General features: G+C 40.1%; 1 protein-coding gene and 1 pseudogene across 2 annotated transcripts; both read left to right on the top strand.

The window, feature by feature from the left end:
- The first annotated feature begins 2,113 nt into the window (after positions 1-2,113).
- LOC117442364 (granzyme A-like) lies at positions 2,114-8,245 on the top strand. Of its 2 annotated transcripts, XM_034078364.2 has the most exons (7): positions 2,114-2,224; positions 4,972-5,101; positions 5,216-5,368; positions 5,561-5,696; positions 6,131-6,266; positions 7,203-7,478; positions 7,589-8,245. In XM_034078364.2, the coding sequence occupies exons 3-7, from the start codon at positions 5,305-5,307 to the stop codon at positions 7,751-7,753; spliced, it is 777 nt and encodes a 258-aa protein (XP_033934255.1). In that variant the 5' UTR covers positions 2,114-2,224; positions 4,972-5,101; positions 5,216-5,304; the 3' UTR covers positions 7,754-8,245. The 2 variants fall into 2 exon arrangements, with proteins under 2 accessions (XP_033934255.1, XP_033934253.1); XM_034078362.2 differs by having other exon boundaries at positions 4,972-5,368.
- A 7,119-nt stretch (positions 8,246-15,364) lies between these two features.
- Positions 15,365-20,540, top strand: LOC117442371 (zona pellucida sperm-binding protein 3-like; annotated as a pseudogene).
- The last annotated feature ends 886 nt before the right edge of the window (positions 20,541-21,426 follow it).

Genomic DNA, 21,426 nt, shown 5'->3' with positions numbered 1-21,426 from the left:
GGCTAGTTAGCTAGCAGGTTTATTGTTTTTGGTGCTGTCACTTTTGCCTCAACTTGCTGTTCACATAAATGTTGAAAGAAAAAGTAAATCTGTTTACAGTTCTGTTTCATATAGGTGTTGAGAGATGTATCCATAGATTTAGTCCCTAATTTTGCTCTCAAAGTGCACCAGATTGATGCATTTAACTTCAACATTTAAACAAATCTTCCCGGGGGAGCATGCCCCCGGACCCCGCTAGAGGAGTTGAGGTCCACCACCTGCCCACACCCCCTGTCAAATTGTCTCACCCACATTGAGGATGCTTCCTACGCCCATGTTTTATTCCATGTGTCAAGTCAGGCAAATTGGTTCACATGTTATTGCATCAATGATCTGTTAAAGATCACTAAATATCAGTGGCGAAACCGTGTCTATCACAACTGGAACTTCTGTAGACACACACACCCCCCGCCCCCACCATCTGATTGGTTGCTTTCTTTTCTAACACAAAACCACTGAAATGCGTAGAGCATGGTCCGACAAGGACAAACAAATCAACGTAACACTGTACTATTACAGATCAACAACACGGATACGATTCTCATTTATTCATTTTATTACATTTTATTTATTTATTTATTTGTAATTAAATCGATTTTTTTGTTTGTTTTATCTGAGTGTTCCAGGGTATTCTCTGAATACCTTGAAGGCCCTGACGGTTAGCCACGGCTAAATATATGCTCTAACTATTTTGCTCTAGGCAACTCAAGGGCTCAGGTGATGTGATTACTATATGAATAATGGTCCAAAATAACATAAAATGCATAGAGTTCTGTGTTAAGTAACATACTTTGTTGCCGGCCGGCCGATACATGTATGCCGCGCATTAAGTGGGCCTGTCTGTCAATTAATCCCCGGGCCACTTTTTCCCCCCAGTCCGCCCCTGCCCGGTGGGAACAGGTCTCTGAGTTTTCTCACGCCACTAAAGGGCTATGGTGAATGTTTGAAGCCCTGCGCCTGTGTGATGGAGTGCTGCAGAGGGGGTGGAAGGAACCGGCTGCATGAGAGACACGGTGGCAGGTGGTGGTGCCGAGGACCCTGCGGGAGACGGTACTTCGGTCAGTGCATGGAACTCCAGGATCTGGTCACTTTGGGGTCTCTAAGAATCTCCGCCGCCTGCGACAGAGATTCTACTGGGGCCAACACAAACGAGATGTGGACGATTACCGTCGCCGCTGCGACAGCTGCACTGCATGTAAGGGCCCTACCGACAGATCTCATGCCCAGCTCCAGCAGTTTCCGATAGGGTGCACAATGGAGAGGGTCGGGATCGACGTTTGTGGGTTTGGGTGGGAGAGTGTTGTCTGGTTGGTTGGGGGTGGAGGAGGGAGGTTCCTGGAGAGTGAGGCACGGAATGCTAGGAGAGAGCTAGTGGGGTATGTGATGGAGAGTGAGAATACGACAGGGTTAGTGGATTGTTTTGGCATGGTTACGGCCAACAGTAACCTGTGATCTGTATAATAAACTCCCGGATAAAGGACAAACCAAGCCTGCCTGTGTTCCTGTAGTGAGACGCTACAGTACCATTAAAATAAAAAGTCGTAAATACAGCAAGTGAAGTAGGTTACATTTAATAAAGCCGGGGAGGGAGTTTATAAACCTGGTTAAAGAGTAGGCCTAACCGCCCTTATGGGACGCTCATAAGTAGAGCGAACGCGCCAGCAAGATGACACTTTACCTGGCCTCCTATTGGTTGAGGGATTTTTAAATGGTTTTGCACTATTTTGAAAAAGAAATCTAAGAGCAGAGCAGAAATCTGGGAGCAGACATTTGACGATCGCAGTCAGTGCACAGAAGCAGCCTGAGTGCGAGGAGGAGACGGTTTTAAACTGGAAAACAGGAAATCTGTGCAAGCAGCAATATATCTGATTGCAAGGGTACAGTTTGAGCAGAAGTAGAGCAAACCTAAGCGCAAGGACAGGGTTTGACTGAAAGAAATTGTTATAAGGTCATATCATTGCATGTTAGTTCACCAGTCCACTAGGTGGCACTGTGACATTGAAGTTGTTGCCGTTCCATAAGCATAGAAGAGGAACTGGGGGCTATGTTGTTATGCTAAGTATGTGATGAACCGGAGTCGCAGTTCGGCGCTACCAGAAACCAATAAACTCCACTATGCTCACCAGAAGCCTCCTGTGCGTTACTACAGAAATACACAATCTGAACGGGGGGCTAGTGAATTAATGTACGTTTTCCCCACTCTCGCTGGAATATCTCCGCAATGGAGCACTTTCGATTGCATGATATAGCCCAGCACAACACCTCCGTCAAACATGTTGCCACTTGTTTGTACCATTTTCAAGAAGGACGATGTGTTTTTTTGGATTTCAAGAAGCATATAACAAACAATGGATGTATTTTATGAACATTTATCCATGCTGGAAGTAGAAGTAGATGTTAGGAGTCAGATAGAGATTATTATCTAATATGCATCCGATGAAGCATTGCATGAAGCCTGTTGATGATCACAGGCTGTTGTTGGGGCTGCAGAAACGTTCTTTTATTTTAGTTTTGTAGGCAGACCATGCAGGCCTCAGAGAGTTACACTTGGGCCTGCGACCATAGTTTTACTGTATTTTGTTTTTGAATGGGAGGTTTGTGTGAGTCTGTTGGCTCGGACATAAACTCCGTAATAAATGTAGTCTACATTTCATAAGAGGTGTAAAACCTGAGAGCATTTTAAATCGTATTTGAACTAAATGCCTATAATCTGTAGTTGTATTTGTATTGTTGATTTAATGTGTGAACGAGGCAATATAGAGAAGGTTAAGCTATAATTATTAGGCTGTTATATACTGTTGGAGTGGTGAGCAGGCCTATTGTTTTTGGATTTTTGTGGAGTCAGGTGGTCCGTGAGTGTTTTTTTATTGGTTAAGTGTCCTTGGTATGAAAAAGTTTGAGAAACACTGCGCAAGTGGATTGTCAAAGGGGGAGCCTCGCTGCGAGGAAATTATACAGATGGCTAGTGCGCCCCTGAAAAATGTCTATGCACACGTTATTATTAATAATAATGATTACAAATTGATAACACAAATCTTAGAGGAGCTGATACTGCATGCTGTTTCATACATAATATTAGTTTCCATCCTAAAGACAGCTCACACCGTGCTAAATGTCTCTGGTGTCCCGATATAAACATGTGTTAAACACAACACCGTAAATTAGTTCCGCCTCTATTCAAATTGTACCTTAAAGGTAGGAACCAAAATCAGTGCTGTATTACGAACAAACATGGAACACGTGAAGTAGCTAAAATGATATTAAGGACATTTATTTTTTATCCGAAAAAGATAATAACCATTAGTGTCTACTTTACAAATGGCCATGGCCTTGCACAGTTCTAAGTGGGGGATGCCATTGAAACCGGCTATACCTAATATTTTTAAATAAATCATTAATTGGTGTTTTTGTGTCACTGAAAACCTTGCTAAAAAGAAAAGAAAATCTGATATCTGGAGCTGTTGCAGGACTGTAATGAGACGACCTGTGTCCAACTACCTTCATGTCCACCTAAGCACACTTATTGCGCAACACTTGAGTTTTTCACAAGGGATAAAATGTACAGCTCTGGGTAGAAACAAAATATGTATTGGTTGTTAATTGTTCTGATGATAATTGTGGGGGAGTGGTTGAAGTCTATCAGGTAGAAAGTTACATTACATGTTACTTGTTTGACGCTTTTATCCAAAGCATACTCAATACTGTGGGCAATCCCCACAGGAGCAATTTGGGGTGAAGTGTCTTGCCCAGGGACACAACAACATGCTGGCTGCAGTGGGGTTTGAACCTGTGCTCTCCTGATCCGAACACCAATGTACTAATCCACTGCGCCACACGCCTCCAGTTACTTGGCAGTTTACGCTTCAAGGGGACCTATAATGCAAAATGCACTTTGTGATGTCTTCTATACATAACTATGTGTCCCCGGTGTGTCAGGGAACTCACGCAGCATCAGAAAATAAAACCCTCTCTCTTTCCCTCCGTACCCACATCTCTAAAAACGGGGAACAACGGAGCTGATCCAGAATTGCGTCCGATATGACGTAACATCTGAAATGTGGACCCAAGGCCCAATCAGAAACATTGCTATCAGAAACAATGCCCGACTGTTTTGGACGTAATATGGTCGGTGTTTACGTTAGCATCGCTAACACTCAGAGCTAACCTGTACTGGAGAGCATGTGTGTGAAGAAGCAGGAAGTAAAAAGGAACTCACCTTGTGGTGTAACCGGCAAGAGAGAAAGCCTTTGAGCTCCAGACTGTTTCAGAGAGAATCCTTGATAATCCATGATATGGCGTTTCATCACGGCAGCATTTAGTTTAGACAGTAGCTGCCGGGTCCCGCATGAGCTCAGACCCCTCCTTTTTTATTTTGTAAGCTTTATACCAGAATCAGCACTTTTGAAACAGGAAGTAAATAGAGGGATATGAGGCATGGCTAGAATGGGTGATCTGTTTGGTATTTTGAGCAAAACACTTCATAGACATGTTTTTTATATTTATGTATATATTATACAAATAGCATGATAGGTGACCTTTAAATATTTGTACTGATTAAATAAATGAGATGTAATGTTATTGCGCTTTAGAGGTACTGGAAAATGGACTTTGTTACCTTTAGACAAAGCCAGGATACAGTATATGTCTAGTCTGGTAGTTAAGTGCTAACTAACCAGCTGTAGATAGCTTACCGTATTTAATGTAGATACAAAAAGGGCTTCTGTATTCTCATCGAACTCTCGACAAGAAAGACATTAAGTGAATTATTTATTTATGTTTTAAGGTTGCATTCAATAAGCCTCCATCTCTCTTTATAGTTAACTCTTCCTCTGAGTTATGTCTTATTGCTGACGTGTCTTTACCATAGTAGACAATATTCCACTTTCTCATGAAGTCCTTTGAATCATTTTTAACACACACTCATCACTGCAGCTGAAACGCTTGACAACAGCCTCCAGTTTTAGCTGATGCGGTGGTCCCACATCGTGAACATCACCCTGATGATGTGACCTGCTTCACGTAAATAAAAAGCCTCCACCACACAGACTGTCAAAGGCTAATGGTGAGTGGGAAATGACTAAACTGTTACCACATTGCTTCTAAATGGAGACCGAACACACCAATTCTCATGTCTTGCTTACGTCCATTCTGCTGACTCGTGCATTTCCACCGTCAGACCACATCCTTCAACTGCAACACATAAATACCAACGTTCAAGATAATGTTGAAGAGCATTCACCGTCACATCAGAGAGAGATAAGAACAATGTTGTGCCCAATGGATTTCCTTGTTTTGATCTCTTGTGCGGTCCTCCTCATCGTCCAATCATGTGAGTAAAACACTCTGTATTTCATGTACTTTGTGATATCTACCTCACTCATGTAAGCATGCAGAATGCATACTTCCAATATTACAGTGCAGCTGAGTGTTACAATTTATTTGGTTTACCATTTATTGATTAATTTCTATACTTTTTTCAAAATTATTGAACTGTCATTATTGAATTACTGTTCTGTTTAAGGTCATGGTTCTGAGATTATTGGTGGGAAAGAAGTGGCCCCCCACTCGCTGCCTTTCATGGCTCTGATGCGGCCTACGTACTGTGGAGGGATCCTGATCCATCCAAAATGGGTCCTGACTGCTGCCCACTGCAAAAAGTAAGAGCATGATACAAACATTCCTATGCACTAAAACTAATGTATAAACTACTGGTGATAAATGTTTTATATAAAATCATAATTATTTTCATCTGAATGAAGAAATGATTTTGCACATTGGTAAAAAAGCAAAGTTAACCTGAAATACTATTCATGGTAAACAAATAAAATCTAAATAAAACCACTGTTTGCACTGGGGTTCATTTTCCATTTGTAATAGCAGCTCTTGAACACGCACAAATAACAGACACATGAGTCCGACACAGACTTCAAAAATGTACTTCAGGACAGAGACTGAAACCTTTTCAGAGTAGGATTGCCCAAGTATTGGATACAAATCAGATTTATAAAAGCGAAATTCTGCCTGTATGAATTTAACGCTACTGAAGATACATTTTAACATTTATTGTAAACTCTGTTTTCTTCTCCCTCAGCATTAAGCAAGTGATTCTGGGAGTGCACTCCATTAAAGGAAAGGAAAAAGATTCCAGGCAGGTCCGCGAGGTGAAGAGTTTTCCTCATCCCAGCTATGATGCAACAAAGAAGATCAATGACCTCATGCTGCTCAAGGTAAGTTCTAAACACAAGTAACCAAGTTGAAGCAAAGGTGCAACAATCTGCAATCTATGAAACCGTTGAAGATGATTCAGGCACATATTTGTTTGATCTTAATATACGCTTTTTGGTTTGGTAACGAGGAGAGAATGTTATCTGTTTATGTTCTTTAAATGTCCCAAATCAAGTCAAAGTGAATGGAGTTAAATTAACTGGCATCCACTATGATTGTAATGATGATTGATAATTATAACTTGAAGGAAGTACATTTAGTAAAAGTTTCATCATTTTCAAGTTAATAAGCTAATACTCTGGAACCGAGGGGAACTCTGAAAGAACACGCCCATTGGCTACAAATCAATATATGATTGGTTGATCAAACTGTCAGTCCAAACGTACGCCCTCATTCAGTGCAACGGCCAGGGCATTCGATCAAGGATGTAGAATACCTTGTTGAAGGATATTCTACCCAGAGACCCAGAACACGATCTGATTGGTTGCTTTCTTTTCTAACACAAAACCACTGAAATGCGTATTGCATGGTCCGAGAAGGACAAACAAATCAACGTGACACTGTGTACAGATCAACAACACAGATACCATTCTCTTTTATTCATTTAATTTATATAATTACATCGATTTTTTTGTTTGTTTTATCTGAGTGTCCAGGGTATTCTCTGAATACCTTGAAGGCCCTGACGGTTCGCCACTGCTGTCATGATGATTGATAATTATAATTTGAAGGAAGTACATTTAGTGAAAGTTTCATCATTTTCAAGTGTTAATAAGCTGCTATAACCTATAAGTACAATCTATGCATGACACCAACATAGGGAAATGGCACAACACATCAATGAAGACAAAGAGCATTAATGTCACAACAAGCCTTACATTTCTCAAAGACAACATCCAGCTGGTCAGCATCAAATCTCTCTTTTTTTATTATATCAGCTTGACAAACCGGTGATGCAAACTAAGACGGTGAAGTGTCTCCCGTTGGGGGACACCAACAAATATCCAGCAGCTGGCACCAGCTGTCTGGTGGCTGGATGGGGAAAAACAAACCACACCGCCACGACTCCTTCAGATGTCCTGAGGTCTGTCCGTGTGACCGTGGTCGATAGGAAGAAGTGCAACTCTCCTAAGAATTACAACGGGAAGCCTCTTATCACCAGCAGCCAGATATGTGCTGGTTCAGTCGTGGGAGAGGTGGCTGATACCTGTGGGGTGAGTGCATCTGGATTCTTTTGCAAAGGAAATAAACTGCCCGTCACCCCTTAACTCATGCGTATGTATGTGTCTTAATATGCAATGTTGTATATTTATTATCTCTCCAGGGGGATTCAGGAGGCCCACTGTTGTGCAATGGAGCCCTGGTTGGTGTCACTTCTTTTGGAAAGGTTGATAAGCGTGGCATAAAACAATACCCGGGTGTGTACTCTTTTCTCTCAAAAAAACAAATCATCTGGATCGAGAAGACAATGAAAAAGTCTGAAATATAGCCAGCCCAGTTCGTTAACGTCTGTTTATGATTCACTTTATCCTGCTTACTGTAGAAGGAAGAAATGTCATGATATGTTTTTCTGAGTGATTTTTCGAGATAAAAAGCGCTATATTTTCTTAAGGTGAAAAAAGCAAACTTCCAAAGCAATCCGCCAACCGGACAGAGGCACCACTCTCTGCATCAGAAGCTTAAATATACTATAACTCAAGTCGTATGGATATATGTTATAATTAGTTTGATGCTCAGGTATTCCCCTTTTTTTCCTCGACATTTTAACGGCATGAAACCCCAAAACCATGACATTTTATTCTGAGACATCCATATCTCTTTGCTTCTTATTTGTACTTTTGTATTACTGTTAGAATAGGTTCCCATTACCGAAGCTTCTGTAGTTTCACACATTGATGGCATCAAAGATGTGTGTTTCAGTTCTCAGGTCCTGTGAGCTCTGTGTCTAAATAAAACACATGTTGATGTTTCAGTAAACATGACAGCGCATGTTGGTGTTGTTCTCTCTTGCTGCTCTTGAGGTTGTCTGTCATAACGCCGAAACGCTTCCTGCATGAGACAATTACAGTAATATCAATGCAGAGAACATGAAGTTCTTTACTATAAAGAACAAACAAGCTGCTGATGGTGCACTTACTTAGACCGCACCACAAGAGACAAATGCACACGGTATATCAATCAATCAATCAATGTTTATTTATATAGCCCAATATCACAAATGTTACATTTGTCTCAGTGGTCTTCACAGTTTATACAGAATATCAGTATGGCAATACGACACCCTCTGTCCTTAGACCCTCTGTCTTTAGACCCTCACATCGTACAAGGAAAAACTTCCAAAGAAAACCCAGTTTATAGGGAACATGGGAGAAACCTCAGGGAGAGCCACAGAGGAGGGATCCCTCTCCCAGGACGGACAGACGTGCAATAGATGCCGTGTGCAAATTGAAAAGATAATACATTTGCAACATAGGTAGACCACATGTTATATCTTAAGACCCCCACAGGAAACGTGCAAAAGAAAGGGCGCATGAGTCTTGCAACATGCCTTCAGTCAAATGCAGTGACACATAATAAATATGTCCTCATCCAGCGAAAGGAAATCTTTGCTGTGGTAATCAAAGTGTGCTCAGTCATATTTTGAAAGGATTGATCATCAGCTTCTTTGTCTTTCTTATCGTAAACACTGTTGTTCTCTGTTATTGCTGTGGGCTGAGAGCATGATGTGCTCCCCTAAATTCTTGTGGGTTTATCGTTTCGCGCCCAAATCAGCTTAGCCTAATAACATCTGAGTCATACACCCGGCCCGACCTACGAATGACTGTCACTGTTGCACTGATGCTCAGTTTTCATCACCAGGTGGTGCCCTCTACTGCATTTAGTGATGCAGTCATGCTGGTCTTTACAACAGTTCAGTGTAAATGGTTAAATCTAGTATCTAACTTACAACTGATACAAAACTGATACAAAAGGTTAATTGCAATACACATCTGTGGTTGCATTTAATACAACCACATTAACAATACAAGTGTTAACATGCTGATATGTGCTTAATAGCACTAAGTACAATCTAGCGAATGAAACTATAGCCTCGCTGATATTTGGTTATAAACCAAAGTTTTGAACTAATTAAAATGTTAGGCTGATGAAGACGCCAGAGGAAAATTATTACATTTCATCCTGAGGAAAACATAAGAATGTTTATTCCAAATGTCAGAGCAATCCATGAAACAGTTCAGAAAGTCAGAGGATCCTCATTTTGATTCATCCTCTGGGCTCCATGAATGTCTGAAGCTAGTTTAATGGACATTGATCCAATAGTTGTGAGGATATTTCAGTTTCTAACAAATTGTCGGGCCGACTGACTTTGCCCTCCAAGGAGCCACATTGCAAGCATGACTGAATTCATTCCAGTGCAGGAAGTCAAAGAAACAACAGAAGAACATAAAAAGTTCTCGCCTTAGCAACTGACCTTCTCTTGTAAAGCTGAAGGGGGAAAATACGTTACCACAAAAGCAACCATCTGCACGTTTGTTTCCATGGCCACCAACAAAAGCGCAGGGCCCACCTCACTGCCGACGAAACTATCAAAGCTCACACACACACACACACACACACACACACACACACACACACACACACACACACACACACACACACACACACACACACACACACACACACACACACACACACACACACACACACACACACACACACACACACACACACACACACACACACACACACACACACACACACACACACACACACCACACACACCACACACACACACACACACACACACACACACACACACACACACACTATGTGGGACCTTATTATGGAAAAAGTATGTATTGAAGTCAATGGGGAGAGAAAGATTATCTTTCGATCCCGTTTGAATTGTGCCACGAATTACACATATGATGTTTGTCAATTTAAAAGATAATTTTAAAAGTCAAAAAAGTAAAAATGTGTCGTAAAACTGTGAAGTAACACTTTTTTTGTGTGAAGCACTCAATGAACTACATCTCTCATCTCCCGTCTCGCACCACACACCAAGACGGCCGTCACGTTGGAACATTTCACTCCTTTCTTTCAGAATGAGGCGGAAAGTATTAAAAGAGGTGAAAATCACTCCAAGTCTGGGCACGTTGAGAGCTGTACATACACACAAGGGGAGTTAGTTGGTTCCGTAAGAGCCAGCATGCGGGACCGGGACTCTGGGATTTGTAGTCTTTCTAGTTGCGTATTGTTCTGTTTCTGTTTCTCAAGGATGGTACAGTAATGGTATGAATTCGGCTTTCTGTCAAACACCTTGATACTGTAGCTCTCTTAGCTGTTCTATGGGTTTCAGGTTTGTGGCACAAGCAAACGACCAGTTTGTAAAACAGTATTCAATGTGGGATAGAATCATACAGTGGAGGTATGACTTTGCAGCATTGACAGTTAAGAAAGGTCTAATTTGTTTAAAGTGTGTGTGTGTGTGTGTGTGTGTGCGTGTGTGTGTGTGTGTGTGTGTGTGTGTGTGTGTGTGTGTAGTGGAGAAGCATCTGAGGGAGACGGTGCAGTTCGGGGTGGAGGGCAGCAGCATAAAACACCAACATGTTCTCACTCCCAACCCGTTACATATTGACGGACGGTCAGGGCCCCTCCCCGTCACTCTATTACGGACAGGGTACCCCTTGGAAGTCAGTTTTCAATGGGCAGGGCGTTTCATAGACCTTCATAGACCTCCCATAGCGTTGATAATAGACGCCATGAGAACGCTCCCCGGCAAATGCTACCCCGACGGTCGGTTGTTATTGTCAATATTAATATAATAATTGTTTATTTTTTAATAGTCACACTCGATTTTGCCGATTTTCTTGTTGCCCCAGCTGGTCTTTTAGCAGAAACAAAGGCTACATTAATGTATTAAATCAATGTTAATGCATGTGTGTGGTTGTGGAATTAATGGACGTGCCGTTGTGCGATTGCGCAACGCAATAATTTACGAACTCTTCAACTACAACCCTAATTATATTGAAAAACATTTTAGAAGGCCTCACGAAATACTTTAATATAAATTTAAATGTGAAGGGATGTGTGTAATGTGGTGATTATTATTCACCTGCGGATCTATGGGTTGGGGTATTGTTGCGCACGGACATTATAGTTAACCGGACTTCCTGTTGATGTGAAATCCGAATTTAAAAAAAATAATAAAATACTTTATTCCGAGTTTACTTGCTTTTCTTTTTGAAGGTCATCACATAACGGCATTGTAATACGGTTCGGCTGCATTAAATATTACACATATGCCGTAGATCGCTATTAATAGAGCCCTGATGAGAAGACTTCTAGACAAACAGGAATAATTGCCGCCGAAACTGAATATGTGACGTGGATCATAAATATATCAGCAATCAAACAAAATGTTCAATTTCTCTTCACAATATAAGTCTCCTTGCAGTATCAATACTAATTCGGCTGACTTTTATATTTGATCCAATCAGTATATTGGTATACTTACACCATAACGGTGCACAGCTGATAGAAAGGGACACCTGGTGGTTAAAGCACATTATTGAAATGTATTATTTTTATTATTAGATATTAATAGGAGACACAGACAGACAAACTAATAAGGCTTTATTTAAACATTAAAGAATACTTTTTCTTATTTTGAATAAGAAAAAAGCTTTGGGGGTATAAATATTAAGCCTGACAAAGTACTAATATATTGCTTTCCTGCAATGTTAACTACTGTATGTTTAAGCACTTATTTTAACTGATATTATACATATGCAGGGCCGTTTCTAGCTTTTTGGGGGCCCTAGTTTTGACAGTTTTTTTAACTACAGTGGGGGGGATTCCGAAGCCTTTAAGATGATCTGTGGAGATGCATCAATCTGTTACACTTTAATAGGAAAACAGGCTAATTTCACGAAAACCAAGCAATTGTCAGCCAATGAGTGGCTGACAATTGCCAGCCAATGAGTGATCGTTGGGCTGTCAGCCTGGTCATTAGGGGCACAGCCCCACCTAGTGTCAGCAGAAAGTATTACAAATAATGATTACTAAAAAAATGCAAAAGATAAATAACAAAATATATAAAATATATTTTAATATCATGTTTAATCATCTGATTCGTCTCATTGCTGTTTTAGTCTGTGTTCTTCTAATTAGTGTCTACAGTGTGTGCCTATTGAGCTGTTTAGAGCCATGTGGGACAAAACCCGATCATGCCACTCCCTCTCACTGTCCAAGTGAACGGTGACTATAAAAACTACACTGCCCATGCTCAGAGTATTGTCCTATTTAATGTGTGTGGCAAAAAAATAATGACCATAGGGGCACTGAGCTGCCATCCCCACCATACGTCATCTCAAATAATTCAGAGCTGAGCTCAAAATAAGATCTGTGGGAAACGTACCTGTTAGATAAATGCACATTTTGTTCAGCCGGATAATATAATTTTCTAATCATAAATCTATTGATTAGATTAGATTTATGATAGTCTTTTGAAACTACAAGAATATAAGGAGGACTTTTACAAAAATGTAATAGAGATTTTTGTCCAGAAGGATAGGCAACTGGACTTCATCTTCAAGTCAAGGTAAGACTGCAATTTTATTGAAAATGGGATCTTACTAAGAGAGAACAATTCAATATTTAAATGATACAATTACATTTTTTGGTTGTCCTTTTTTTGAACCGTCTGTTTAAAATTAATCGAAGCATCAGACAAAAAAAGCTTTTGAAAATAATATTATATTTTGATTTAGGTCAAAATATAATATTTGTAAACCTGAAGAGTCAGTGCCAGTGCCTCACCAGCCATGAACCTCACTGCAGAAGCTTATATATAGACACCTACGTTTTTTGTGCCTCACCACTTTTGTACATATAAAAACGCCACTGCGAACACAGGAGGGGGCTTGGCTGTCTACAAATAAAGACGGCTCATTTGAATTCTCCCAAAATATATTGAGGCTGAACCTGAACTTTGAATTCTCTGCTCCCATCATAATCTTGGCGATCTTGTTAAAATTGTGAATGCAGAATTAAAAATACTATGCAACTGGTTTGCAGTTAATAAATTATCCCTTAATGTGGCCAAAACAAATTACATGTTATTCAATACAAAGTCTGAGAGTAGAAATGACTGCATTATACGGATTTGCAATACAGAGATAGAAAAAGTAGATGTATGTACATTTTTAGGACAGCTTGTTGACGAAAAACTCAATTGGAAGCACCATATAAATTATGTACAGACTACTCTTTATAACATCAGTATATTACTACCAAACTCATTACACACATCAATAGTCTTCTGTTGCTCATACTACATCAGAGAGTTTGGAAGAATATGGTTTGGAATAATTTTGGTGAATATTTATACTGTATAATAGTAACGTTATTGAAGATGATGCCATATTTATTGAAGATTTTACAATATAAATATTCATCAAAATTATTCAAAAGCACATTCTTCCAAACTCTCTGCTGTAGTATGAGCAACATGAGACTATTGGCTTCCGGTAACTGCTAGAATTCACTTCAAAACACTGGTACTTGCGTACCATGCTGCAAATGGATCTGGCCCTTCCTACATCCAGGACATGGTTAAACTGTACACCCCAGCGCGTGCTCTACGCTCTGCATCAGCCAAACGACTCGCTGCACCCTCGCTGCGAGGGGGACCCAAGTTCCCATCAGCAAAAACACGTGGATTTGCTATCCTGGCTCCAAAATGGTGGAATGAGCTCCCCATTGACATCAGGACGGCAGAAAGCTTACACACCTTCCGGCGCAGACTGGAAACTCATCTCTTTCGACTCCACCTCGAGCGATAGAATTACTAACAAAGAACTTCTAACAGAGCACTTATATACTAATAAAGGACTGGCTTATCTATAGCCAGTTGAGTAGCACTTGAAATACTTGGTTCTATGAAACCTGATGTACTTTATGATTCTGTTTTCTTCAAGGTTGTGTCTTCCTGGTCGAATGCACTTATTGTAAGTCGCTTTGGATAAAAGCGTCAGCTAAATGCAATGTAATGTAATGTAATGTAATATTGATGTGTGTAGTGAGTTTGGTAGTAATATACTGTAGAATAGTGAAGTGATTGAATATTATTGTATTCTCTTTTTTCGGAGTTGCTCTTTGCAGACGGTCCCTGAGCACTCTTCTTCTCCGGCTGCAGATCGAGACCAATGTAATGTCTCCAGTTTGGAGGACAGAACGTATTGGCTTTTTTTGATCAAAATGTGATTGTAGTTCGTTGTCGACCTTACCACGGTACTTAGGAGACGTGTCTGAACAACGTTTTGTTCATGAGTTATTGATCCGTGAAATCCGAATCTGCCAATATCGTTCCAACTTTACTCGACTTGTTGTCACTCAGTCATCAGTTTCTATAGACTATCTGGATTTAGTTATTGCGTAATAATTATTGTGTTCCCACGAATTACTAATGCATGAGAACATAATAACTAATTCGTGGCCACGCATTATTAACGCGTGGCCACGTATTAATATTTTTCTCACCAATGTCACCAGGGGGGCTCCGTACAATTATCCTTGTTTTTATTTATTTGTTTAATTCCATAATCTCGGGCTTTTTTGGCATCCGTCAGGAACTGAATTTCAAAATAAAAATAACCGGAAACAGACGTAGGCATTTCGAGCGATTACCCAAGATCCTCAGCTATGGTTTAAGCTCGCTGATTGGATGTTTTAGCCGCAATACATATTGGGATTTGGTGTTTATATTATATGAAATCGGAAAAACATTTTAAAAGAATAAAATAATACTTAATTCCGAGTGTTCTTGCTTTTCTCTTTGAAAGTCATCACATAATGGCATTGTAATACACGTTTTGGCTGCATTACATATTACAGATCTACCGTAGTTCTTTATTTATAGAGCCCTGATGAGAAGACCTTTGGAAAAACTGGAAGAAATGCCGCCGAAACTGAATACTTGATGTGGATCATAAATATATCATCAATTAAACAACATCTTCAATTTCTCTTCACACAATAGGTCTCCTTGAGGGGGTAAATGTAAAGTGCTCTAAAGAATATTTGGTTCGTAGCAAACATGTATGTTTCATGTGCTCCTCAGGTGTACATTCACTGCAAACTGCTCACATGGAATCCTGAAGTTCTAAGTGAGAGCAAGAAAGCTTGCCACTATGTAAAGGAAAATAAGCGGCAAGGGAAGAGTTTGATATGTTGGAAGTATGTGAAAATGTTCTTGCCAGCAGTTTAATATGATGAATGCAACTGATGCCATGTGCAACAAGTATGCACCATTAGCCAAGGATGCTAGCTTATTTTAGCATAACATTTTCTCAACAGGAAGTCCAGTCTAAGATTGGGGAGACTGAACAGAGGGCCCAGGTGGACGACATCCATATGCAGATTAAAATGGTCTATAATCTCTGTAGAAGTAAAACTGTTGTTAACTCCTGTTGAGTATAAAACGAGTATCTTTACTTCATATGAAGGTTCTACTGTCCTGAACTGTGTCCATTGGTCCCATCAGTAGAATTTTACTAATTTTGTGTGACTTTTGTAATTGAAAGATACTGTCAATTATAATGTAACCTTTATTGGCCATGTGAGTTGGAGTATAGCCCCTGAATCTTTCTTTTACTTTCCATGTTACATTGAGCTCTGCACATGATATACATTCTGACATTACATACACCACCTGATTTAAAAGCTATTGGTAATCTGTCTGCTATTACAACTATGGCAATTATTTATGTTGAGCCTCATTTGAAAAGACAATTCTGATCTGAATTTATTTTCTGGCCACTCATGCCTGCAGTTGAATGGAGCATAGTTTACTTTCTGGCCATGAATATAAAATCAATAGGGATGGCCTGCATGGCATGTGTTTATGCAGTTAAAAGATGACATCATAGAAACACAACTAATATTCACGTGTGTGGATATTTTCTCACACTGATTACAACTTAAATGAACTGAAACATTTACCTTTTTCCCTCACCTTGAGTTTCCATTAGGTCAAAGATATAAAAATAACACATTTGAATAGGACACGACATCTGATGAGACTGGAAACAATTAAAGCCATGTTATTATCCTTGACTCAAATAGTTGAGTCTAAACTTAATTTATTTGTGTTGCAGACATGAAAGTGGACTGTGGGCCAGATTTTGTGACGCTGATGTGGACAGAAAGCCGACCCCAGGCCGACACGTCGCTTCTCCGTCTTGGTAACTGTTTCCCAACTAGCTTCTCAGCAGGAGAGGCCTACTTCTATGTGGATCTCACTGACTGTAACTTTAGGATACTGGTATGTGTATATATATTTTAAACCTGCAAGCTGTGAGTCTGCTATATTTCCTACAGCTCTCTCAGAGGGATCTTTGTCTCTTTAACAGGTCACCGGGGATGCATTGGTGTACAGCAATGATCTGATCTACGTTGCTTCTGCGGATTCTTACAATTTGGCCTTCACCCACCCAGTTGTATGTGCATATGAGAGGTTAGTATTCATACCAACATATGGTGCTAAAGGGTGACACTACCCTTGACTAACAATTCCAATTTGGCATTTTCATGGCCTGGGAAAGTTCAATTTGATAATAAGCTTCTCCCTCTCAAAGCCACCAACCATGGAAGTCCGTCTCAAACTTGTGATGTCATCAGGTATAATGTCTGAAGCTGCTATATAGACAATGAATGGGAGACTGATTTAGGGAATCTACAGCCTGTTTCTGTTCTATTCCCAAATTAGCTTTATCTATTGAAGTATTCTCAACAAAAAATGTACCCATTTACTGAGAACAATCCCTAAGTTACACTGTGTTGTTCACAATTCATTGTCAATAGAGTTTTTCCCGTAGTTCACTCTAGTTTTTTGCATTTCGGAGGAAGTCTTTTAGCATAGGAGTAACAGTTCATAACTAGAGAATGCAATTCCTGAATAAATTGCTAGTGGGAATCCTTTATGCTGACATTGAATTGCTATGCTGAAATGTAATGTGTAAGAATAAAGTGAAGAATTTTTAGATTGAAATAATAGATGAACACTGGGGGCTTGAAGTTGTGAAAAGAAAGTAATAAAGCTTGGAAAAGTAGCAGAATATTTGAACTGCAAACTATTGAACTAAGTTGATGGCGAATGAGCTGTCGCCATGGCAATGGTATTTGACACTCCATAATACGCTTCGATATGTGGATCGCTTCATCGTTACAAAACCTGTGAAGTTTGGAGCATTTTCACTGAAGTTATGAGAACCGTGTTTCATGGTTTGCATTGTGTTGCCATGGCAACAGCATTTGAATAAATCTCAAAACTGTTCCGTATGATGTCTTCATGGCTGGACTGTTGGCACAAATGTGAAGTTTTCCAAACCATTTTCATAGGAGTTATAGCAATATTGTGTTTTATTGCAAGGGATGCGTTGCCATGGCAACAGCTTTTGAGGAAAATTCACTAATGGCACATAGACATGTTGAGGGCTAGACCATTAACTGTCATATGAAGTCTGGTGGTGTTTTGACCATTTTCATATCAGTTATGACAACATCGTGTTTTATGGCGAGGGATGCGTTTCCATGGAAACGGCATAGGATAAACCCCATCATTCTCAGAGCTGTTTAGGGACGGACCATTAACAATTATCTGGTGCTGTTTTAGACCATTTGCTTAGGTATCACGACAACATCGTGTTTTAAGGCGAGGGATGCGTTTCCATGGAAACGGCATATGTTGAGATCTCAGATTTGACATAGAGCTGTTGAGGCATGGACCGGTGATATACAAGTGAATATTGGGGGACGATTAGACAGTGTCCATTGGAGTTACAGCGACATTGTGTTTTATGGCGAGGGATGCGTTGCCATAGTAAAACCACATTACGTAAAATCAGATTTGATGTAGAGCTTTTCAGGGCCACAGTGTTAACCATTATGTGATGTTTGGTGGCGTTCTGAGCATGTCAGTTGGAGTTATGACATCATCATGTTCCATCACACAGGTGTTTATGTTTGAGCTAACAACGTTATGAAACACCTGTGCTTGAGCCCAGAGATCAAAGGTTTCCATGGTGATGTGCAGTAATCAGTGAGGAGAGCCTTTCCATTGTTCTGAATGAGAGATAAACCTCTTGCATGTGAACGTTTTGTTGAATAACCGTAACAGATATCGGTGAAATGTCAACGTGTGAAGCATCTCAAGAACCCTTGGCATCTGAAGTGTGCTTTTTGTGTACTTTCGGGTCAATAATGTGCCCTTTTTGGCTAACTAAAGGTGTGAGGAAATATGAGCCTGAATGTACAATGGGCTTTAATGGAGCTACGAGATGTTTTCTCATGAACAATTATGTCTCAGGAGTGTAGGGTTTGGCAGGTCTAAAAAAAAAAATATATATATGAAAGCGAATTTAAAGCTGTCCTCCACGCTAGCTGTGAAATCACGCACTCTAGCCTTAACGAGCTGTGCAATACACACTAATGTTAAAATCTGAAGAAGGCCTCTTTACCAAGTTCTGAGCAATGTTTAATATTTCTAAAAGTCGGAATCTGATTTAAAAGTTGTTTAATATGAATAATGTCAGAAAGATGTGTAATATTTTAAAGTTGGAATGAGGTTTCTGAGGGAAAGTATGAAGGAACAGTTGGCAGTTGAAGTCGCATGAAGATTTTTCAAGTCTGAAGAGGTTCTCTTGACTTCCATGTTAAACATTTGATGAATTATGGGATGTATCTCGGGAATTATGAATGAGAAAAGTAATGGCAATCGATTCCTGAACGATTTGAACGGAGTTTCTGCGATGTGGGAGAAGAAGACGGACAAAATAACCAGGCGGAATAAAGAATTTGTCCGTAGGTGTACACAAGCTTGCACTAATAAGTTCAATAGTTTCACTTTGCAGCATTTTCTGTACCCTTCTGCTTTATTTTTTGCAGGCCCAAAGACTGGTATGCTACGATCTATGACCCGGTGTTTAAAACCTACAGTCTAGGAGATCTGCAGTTTAACATTGGCCTCATGAATGGTGGGTAAACAACATGAGAAACTCTCTACGAACGGCAGCTCTCCCTGACTTTTGTAACTTAATGACTCTTCTCCTGTTTACTGCCCTAGACGACTTCTCAGGCCCTGCTGAATCTACACGCTTTCCTCTGGGCTCCATCATCCCCATCATGGCTAGTGTGGTGCAGGAGACCATCAGCCCTTGCTGCTGCTTCTTGAGGAATGTGTAGCTGCTACCACACCAGAGCTGTACCCTGAAAGCACCATGTACCCTATAATCTCCAATAAAGGGTACTCATGGCAATGAGCATTGATTTCAAAAATATATTTTGGTCGTAATGCTAATACATTTTCTTTGACCCAACATATGTCTTTTGGAAAGTGTGTCGTCACGATCAAAATTCGAACCAAGGCAAAAGTCATCGGAGATCCGCCTATCACTTCAGACCTTTACGTTTGCTATGGGAGAAGAGGTAAATTGGCTTTTACATAATTTTTTTTCAGAGTCACGGTTTTATTGTGGAAACTGAGATTAATTGATGCCATGACGCCTATATTTCCCCTCCACTCAACAGGTCTTTATCCACTGCAAACTTTTGGCTTGGGATCCCAATGGTCTTGACAGCACTAAGAAAGCCTGCCACTTTGTCGAAGGGCATGGGTAAAAATATTACTTTACTGTATCAGAATTTGAATTGTAGGTTCATTATTATACATGAGATGACTTCTTCAGCTCAAGCCCAGTCTACTGAAGATACAGATGAATCCCATTCATAACTATTCAAACTTTGTGTAATCTTTAGTTGGAAGAGTTGAGATGCATTTTAATGATCTTTTCATCCAATCTTCATGAACTCAGTTGGGAGTTGCTGGACAACTTGGCCCAGAGCAATCTTTGTGACTGCTGTGAATCGAAATGCAAGTCAAGGAGGCAGAGGAGTGTTGCGTCAGGTATGTACACAACTTCTGCTGTATTACACTTGTTTGGTTGACTTGTACTAAAATATATATTGTTGCAGAGAAACATGGAATGGTACACAAAGCAGTCATTGGGCCATTTACCATCACAGATGTGAATTCCTGAAGGTAAGGGTTTCGTATTGCAATATACATGTGTTCTGAACGGCTATATTAAACTTTGTTCTCCCAACAGGAATGGATCCATTTCGCTGACTGGTTTCTTCAATCTGAATTTGGTTTTTATTCTTGGTTCTCTTTGCATTTCAGATTGTATGTGGCCAATAAACATTTTTTTTTTTAATTGAAGTTCTGAAATTATTGAGTTATTTTGTGTGAAATGGTTTAAACTAAGCTGTATTACTGAATCTTGATGACCTTGTCTATTCAATGTCATGAACTCTTTTCCTGTGTCAATTTCCCAGAAATATTGATCAAACTAAACATTTGAAAGCAATATGATTACATTACACTTTTTGTTCAAATTTCCAATCGAGAACTCTTAACAGTTAATGCTTATTGTTATGGAAATAATTATCTCAGACTCCTAGATGTGACATACAGGACCAACCTTGACGTCTATTTATGTCCTTTAAGGACACAGGCTGCTTCAGCCAATAATGTTATTGTTCCTGTCCTTTAAGGACACAGGCTGCTTCAGCCAATAATGTTATTGTTCCCATTCTGTGACCGGTCAACACTAGGTCACAGATGGTCTTTGTTGTGGGTGCACTGGGACACTTCCTTCTTTGTTGTTTGTGGACTCCAGGGTATGACGTATTCGAGGCCATAAGTGGCGGACGCAGGTAACTCAGTGTGCCCAAACTGTCTAAAGCTATCTTATAAAAACATGTTGATTACTCTCTTTTGAAACCAGTTAAATGGGCTAGCAAGAGAGAGGCGCTCCAGAATTGACGTGGCAACCACCCGTGCAGTCAGACCGTGGCTGTGTGACTTGTGATGTGAATCCTCCGGCCGTAACTCCAAATAAACCTCCAGTGTTTGACATCGAAGCTCCTGCTCTACCCTGTCTCCTTCCTGAGTCGGTGACTCCCACTGCATTTCTACACAGAAGTTTCCATTACACGCATCATGTAAGTATTTGAATTCTGTATTCTTCAAGCAGGTCAAGGCTAAACTCAGTAATTTTCCAAAGAATATTATGGCTGAACAATGGAGAGAATGGATTC

This window comes from Pseudochaenichthys georgianus, unplaced genomic scaffold, assembly GCF_902827115.2.
Source record: "Pseudochaenichthys georgianus unplaced genomic scaffold, fPseGeo1.2 scaffold_418_arrow_ctg1, whole genome shotgun sequence".
Taxonomy (NCBI): Eukaryota; Metazoa; Chordata; class Actinopteri; order Perciformes; family Channichthyidae; genus Pseudochaenichthys; species Pseudochaenichthys georgianus.
The sequence above is the reverse complement of the archived record's forward strand: the minus strand, read 5'-3'. Positions and strand labels throughout refer to the sequence as shown.